The sequence below is a fragment of the Lathyrus oleraceus genome, chromosome 6 (assembly GCF_024323335.1).
Source record: "Lathyrus oleraceus cultivar Zhongwan6 chromosome 6, CAAS_Psat_ZW6_1.0, whole genome shotgun sequence".
Lineage (NCBI taxonomy): Eukaryota > Viridiplantae > Streptophyta > Magnoliopsida > Fabales > Fabaceae > Lathyrus > Lathyrus oleraceus.
In genome coordinates, this window is record NC_066584.1 from 26219425 (window position 1) to 26226526 (window position 7102).

The 7102-nt window shown below is 34.5% G+C and overlaps 1 protein-coding gene across 1 annotated transcript; it reads left to right on the plus strand.

Moving 5' to 3' along the window:
• Nucleotides 1–3896: 3896 nt before the first annotated feature.
• LOC127093788 (casein kinase 1-like protein 4) lies at nt 3897–6473 on the plus strand. Its single transcript, XM_051032690.1, has 11 exons — nt 3897–3948; nt 4033–4277; nt 4379–4457; nt 4759–4766; nt 4993–5088; nt 5215–5285; nt 5472–5533; nt 5621–5684; nt 5793–5877; nt 5955–6081; nt 6469–6473. Exons 1-11 carry the CDS (start codon nt 3897–3899, stop codon nt 6471–6473), a joined length of 894 nt encoding a protein of 297 aa, XP_050888647.1.
• Nucleotides 6474–7102: the final 629 nt, after the last annotated feature.

The following is a 7102-nucleotide window of genomic DNA, read 5'->3' on the forward strand; positions in this document are numbered from 1 at the left end:
ACGAAAACCTACAGGGTCACACACAAAGGACGGATTGATGAGAGATAGAGAAACTAAGGAATACCGTAAGGTACAGTGCCCTTAAGTGAATTATAGAACATCGTAAGGTGCGGTGTACTTGAGCAGAATACGAAATATGGTAAGGTACCATGGGCTTAAGTGATTTTGGGCATATTATAAGATATGGGCCAAAATACACTTAAGTGGGCTTTTAGCTTGAAGCCCACACAAGTGGTTCTATAAATAGAACCCTTGTGCAGAAGCATTATTGGCGGTTGCATTCTTTTCGTTTTCACTCTCTCTCTCTCTCTCTCTCTCTCACTCAAAGCCTTCATTCGGACCAGCTAGCACTGAGATTGAAGGAATCCGTTCGTGTGGACTGAGTAGAGACGTTGCCATCGTTCAACGTTCATGATCGCTCCGTGGATCTGCATCAAAGGTTTTGATCGTCACAAGAGATCTGCACCAAAGGTTTCAATCGTCACAAGAGGTAAATATTCTATCACTGATCATGACCATTCGTAAGGATCTCTAAAGGAGAAAATTTTAATTTCCGCTGCGTTTTGGACCGCAATTCTCCTTCACATATATGGTAGTCTCCTTGTAAACCCGGTGGACAAAGAATGGTTAAAGGAAAAGTCTGCAAGTAACAGAACCTGACTTTTGCTAGTTATATGTAACAAAAATTAGCTTATGCATATTGGTTTTGATAATATATACCACTGGGTTAACCAATACTTTTATCTCATTTTTATCTCATTCTAAACTACATCAGCTACAGCTTTAATAATATATATCACCGGGTTAACCAATACTTTTATATCTTTCCAATACTTTAATAATATATATCACTTATTTAGCCAATACTTTTATAACTTTCCAATAACTATTTAGAATGACACTTATTTAATTGGGATGCTGAATTTATTCTAAGAATTATTTTTGTTGTTAATCATTTTAATCATAGTTTTAGTAACAGTAGTGTTATTCTAAGAATTTATATTGTTATTGTTGTCTTTCTGGTTCTTATATATCAATGCAGTGGTGCTCTGAGTATTGTTCTTGTTTTGATGTGGTTATTGTTGTCTCTGTTCTGTCTCTTTACAATTCTTTTTTATGTATCAAGTATTATTACTCTCTTTACAATTCTAAGAATTTATATTGTTATTGTTGTCTCTGTTTTATGAATTGGAACCGCTATTTGTTGATTGGTAGTTCTTGATTGGCTCCTTCGTTATTTCAGTGACTGGTGAGCCTAATCAAAATCTACCAATTAATGAAGTAGGTTCAGCTATGCAACCTATAAAGAAGAGGAAATCTAGTGCAAGTGGTTCTAGGCAATCATCTGCTTGCTGGAAATATTTTATTAGATTACCCGATGACCTAGTTGATGCACCCACTGCAGCCTGCAAACACTGCCATAAAAAATACTTGTGTGACCCTAGAACTCACGGCACCACTAATTTGAACCACCATATTTTAAAATGTTATAAGAAGCCCCTTGTCGTGTCAACTGACTCCACACAAACTACTCTAACATACCCAAGTGTAGATGGTAAATTGGTTCAAGTTAGCTCTAGATTTGACAAGAAAGCTTGTAGAAGTGCTTTGTCAGTTTTTGTAGTTCTAGATAAGCAGTCATTTAGTGCAGTAGAGGGTGAAGGGTTTAAATTTTATTCCAAAGTAATGCAGCCCCAATTTACCATCCCATCTAGGCGTACGGTAGCTAGGGACTGTTTTCAGCTATACTTGGATGAAAAACAAAAGTTAAAGGCCTTTTTTAAGTCTGATTGCAATAGGGTAGCACTTACTAGTGATTGCTGGACTTCTATACAAAATCTCAACTATTTGACCCTTACGGCACACTTTGTGGATAACGAATGGAAGTATCAAAAAAGAATTATAAGCTTTACCGTAATTCCAAACCACAAAGGTGAAATTGTAGGTAGGAAGATTGAAGAAGTGTTAAGGGATTGGGGAATTAGGAATGTGTCAACCATAACTGTTGATAATGCCACTTCAAATGATGTTGCTGTGACATATCTAAAGAGAAAAATAGCAAATATGAATGGGTTAATGGGGGATGGAGAGTGTTTTCATATGAGGTGTTCAGCTCACATTTTGAACTTGGTGGTAAATGAGGGTTTGAAAGATAAACATTTATCTGTAACTAGTGTTAGAAATGTTGCTAGATTTGTTAAGTCCTCACCTCATAGGGCAACCAAGTTTAAATAATGCATTGAATTTGCTGGAATAACTTGCAAAAAATTAGTATGTCTTGATGTTTCAACTCGTTGGAACGTGACATATTTAATGCTAAAGGCTGCGGAGAAGTTTCAACTCGCTTTTGAAAAGCTTGAGGATGAAGAGTCGAGCTATAGGGAGTTCTTTGGAAAAGGTAATCCCCCTAGCAATGATGATTGGGACATTTCTAGGGCTTTTAGCGCTTTCCTAAAGTTATTCTATGAAGCAACTAAGACTTTTTCCACCTCTCAAAATGTGAGTTTGCATACTTGTTTTCACCAAGTGGCTGTCATTTATTGTGAGTTAAAGCAAGCTAATTTGAACTTAAATGATATTTTTCCAAGTGTGGGTGGAGATATGATGGAAAAATATAATAGATATTGGGGAAGTCCTGATAAGATGAACAAGATGATATATTTTGGTATTATTCTTGATCCAAGATACAAGTTGAGTTACATTGAGTGGGCGTTTAAGGACATGTATGGAGTTGGATCAAAGTTTGGTAGTGACTTGGTAAAATCTATAAAAGAGAATTTACAAAAGTTGTATGATTGGTATAAGCAAGCTTATGACCAAGAACATAATTCCATACATCCTCTTGGTAGTGGTGGAAATAATGTCTCCAATGATGGAACAAATGCAATCTACTGCCCGTTCATCACTTATGGCTAGAGCTGATGCTTTTGAGCAACATTTAGAGGAGCAAGACTCGATTGATCAACAAAATGAGCTTGAGGTGTATAATTCTAGTAAGTGTGTTAAAAGGGATCCTAACTTTGACATTCTTGTGTGGTGGAAACGTAATTCAATCGAATATCCTATTTTATCTACAATGGCTAAAGATATTTTAGCCACACCAGTGTCTATTGTTGCTTCTGAAAGTGCTTTTAGCACAGGAGGGAGAGTCATAGAAACCTATAGGAGTTCTCTAACTGCTGAAATGGTTGAGGCTTTAATTTGCATCCAGAATGGGTTAAGGCCTTCTTTTACCTATTTCAAAGATATGAATCTCATGGAAGATTTTGAGCTTTCAGAAGATATTGTAACAGGTAAATTTGTTATTGAATTTCTAATAAATATGATGTAATGTTGTATAATTATGCCTTATTAAAAATTGTTTATTTAATTATTTTAGAGTTTCAACAAATGTCTTTAGCAGCAAAAGGAGTATCAGGTGTCTCATCATCACAGTCTCAGCCACAACCTTCGGGTTATGCTTGAAATGGATGAATGGATGTATTATATCATTACTTACTTATTACTTTATTATTATTTTTGTTAACTAATGTTTATGTTGTCCAATTTTCCAGGTCAACTATATTTTTTGATTTTTTGGAGTCATGCATGATCTCTCTCTCTCTCTCTCTCTCTCTCTCTCTCTCTCTCTCTCTCTCTCTCTCTCTCTCTCTCTCTCTCTCTCTATATATATATATATATATATATATATATATATATATATATATATATATCACTACTCAATGGCCGAATGAAGAATATGTACTTATATTTTGTCTCTTGGATTTTGAAGAAAATAGCTAGGCTACTATGTAACAGAATCCATCGACTATGATTTTTTATTTTTTGGAGTCATGCATGACCTATATATATGAGTTTCTGGCCAGTAAGTACCATTGATCTAACTTACTGAAGTGATGAAACGGTTTATTATATCAGAGAGTTTTGTTCTCTCTCTCATGGCAACTAGTAAGTGATGAAACATTAATACTTTTTACACATCTCTTGGTTTTTCTCTTAACTAATAGACTTGGTAACAATGGTTATATGTAGGACTCTGGTTAGAAAATTCTTGTGAAGTTGGTGTCTTTTCAAAACTTACCAATGCCTATTGGTTGGTTGCCATTGGAGCCTGTGAAAGTTTCTACAGGTTTTATTTTGCTTTATATTTAAGTTTTTTCCCCATCACTCCATCCGTTTGGGAAGTGAAAGAAGAAGGTGAAGGCTCTGGAGCTGTTAAAGAAGAGACTGCCCAGACTGTTGTCGTCATTGAGCATTGGTATTTCACTCATTTTATTGTTTTATCATTTTCTTGCTTTCGTTCTAATGTGATTGATAGTGCATAGTTTTTTTGTGACTCAGTGTTGGTTTTTTTCTTTTGTGTGTTTTGTGATTGCAGTTTGAGATGGGGATATACCTGAGCGCTCCAAAAACTGAGAAGGCCTATGAAGATGGTGAGAATGGCATGCTTCGCTTCGGTTTGTCTTCGATGCAGGGCTGACGTGCTTCTATGGAAGATGCTGTAACTATTCTTTTCTTATAAGCACCTAATAAACTTATAAGAGATTTTCTATATGCTAGGTATTAAATACACATCTCAATATAACTGCTCTCATAAGTTATAAACTAATCTAAACAAAATCGGGTTTTTATTTTGTTAGATTAATTTAGAATGGGATAGAAATGCCGTTTTGATCTTCTTCACATATAGAATGTTGTTTTATCCCATTAAATTTTTGTTTGCAATATTTGTATTTTGTTTTGCTGGCCTTGTTAAAGGAAAATGGGTAAACTAGTTGCTTAACTAGTTGCTTATGGAAATAGCTTATAACATGTCTATATGCTGGTTTTAGCTTATTTCCATAAGCTCTCCATGATAGTTTAAGAAAAAAAGCATATAGCTTATATGAAAGCACTTATATGATAACTTGATAAGCGCTAATACTATATAAGCGCTTAATTAAACTGTTTAATCTAACAAGGTCTAACCCTAGTTTATTTCTTTGACTACAGCTTACGAGGATCGAGTATTTACATTCCAAGGGACTTCTGCATAGAGATATCAAACCAGATAACTTCCTTATGGGTCTTGGGAAGAAAGCAAATCAGGTAGCTTCATTATTATTCTTTCATTTCTTAGCAAACTCAAATGAAGAATAGCTTTTCCATTTTTTAATTCTTTTATACTTCCAAATTTTATTATACGATGATTTATGAAATATGCAACACTCGCAGGTTTGTATGATTGATTTTGGACTTTCCAAAGGATATAGAGATCCTATCAGCTACAAGCACATTCCATACAGGTATAAGATTTTGAGATTTTTAATTTCGATGATAAGCGATGAATCTTTCTATTGCTAGTCATTTTTCTCGATGAAAAACAAACTCGGTTACAAAACATCTTAGTAACTTGTGGCTTATCGTTTTGAGTTTATCTAGCCATGTTAGTGTTGCTTAATATTTTGTTTTACCTTGATAAACTCATCCAGAGAGAACAAAAACTTAACAGGAACTGCACGTTACGCAAGTTGCAATACTCATAAAGGAATTGGTTAGTACATGAACGAGTTTCTCATTCTTTACTGTCTATATATTCAACCTACAATTTTCCATCACAATTTCGGTTTTACTTCTTCAGAACAAAGTCGCAGAGATGATTTGGAGTCTATGGGTTATGTTCTTTTGTACTTTTTAAGAGGAAGGCATGTCTCATCCTATTGATTCTACTTTCACCGATTCTTGCGAGTATCAATTGTTTAAGGATTTTTCGGTAAATGTAGGACTTAACTGTTTGATTCTTGTATTTTTAGCCTTCCTTGGCAGGGTCTGCAAGCTTCCACGAGAACACAAAAATATGAAAAGATTTGTAAAACGAAGTTATCAATTCGCACCGAGGTACGCAAATTGTGTTTTCCCCTTGTTACATACCCCCTCTGGTATTTAACACCTGACTACAATTTTCTTGTTCTTAGGTACTTTGTAAATCGTATCCTGTGGAGTTCGCTTCTTACTTTCATTATTGTCGTTCCTTGACATTTGATCAACGACCAGATTATGGATATTTGAGACGCCTGTTTCGTGAATTGTTCACTTCTAAAGGTATTAGCTGTTTGTTTATCATATGCAAGTAATGGCTTGTTTAAGATGTCAATTTGCATTTTGGTTCATTTTTTTCCCATTGGTTGATCCATCATATCCGGAGCCAACAATTTCAAAAACTAAACCGATACATGATTCGTTTCCTACTCTATTGTCATAGTCATAGGCTTGTAAGTAAGTCAACGGCTCATTGTCATAGGTTAGACAAGTGTACTTTATATGTTACTGCATATGCTAAAATAATTTCTTTCGGTCGTTTTCTACTATCACTTGTCAATGGTAATTATTGTTACTCATGGTCATTTAGTGACTTCATAATTATTGAATTCATATGATGTTATCTATGTTTTTATTTACTGTTCTATTCTATTGGTTTCATTTGTTCAGGATGAATCTTTGAAGACAGCATTGAATCATTCAAAGTAAAGCTCATTAATTAATTATAGTTAGACTATTAGTGGATATTACTTTGAATTTGTCATAGTTGTAGTAATTTGTATATTGTAAGTTTTGAATATGTCATAGTTGTATTATGTATTGTATCATATTTAAAATGTTCAATCTGAGTTTTGGCCTATTATTAATTTTAATATGATAAGAATAATTTTAGTTTCTGAACAAATACTCAAAATGTGTCATTGGGCTTAAAATGAATCAACCTAATAACCTGAATAAACTGCTAAAACAAACCCGCAATCCGCACAAATCGAACCCGTCCAAACCATGTTGATATTGGACGGAAATGGGCCTTCATATATGAACCGTGGGTTAGACTAGGTGAGGGTTTTGGGCCCAAAACCGCCCGACCCGGCCCGTTGTCCAACCCTATTTGTATCATGCCATACCATCCAGAAAAAAATTCTACCACCCCTACACTTTAACTTAAGACACCCCTCTGAATGGTGTGCTTTTACCCTTTGTAATTTTTATGTTTAAAAAAATGTATTTTTTCAGATTTTTGAAATTTTTAAATTTTTATCTGACTTTTGTGGGATTTCATGAATCTTTATTAGATTTTTAG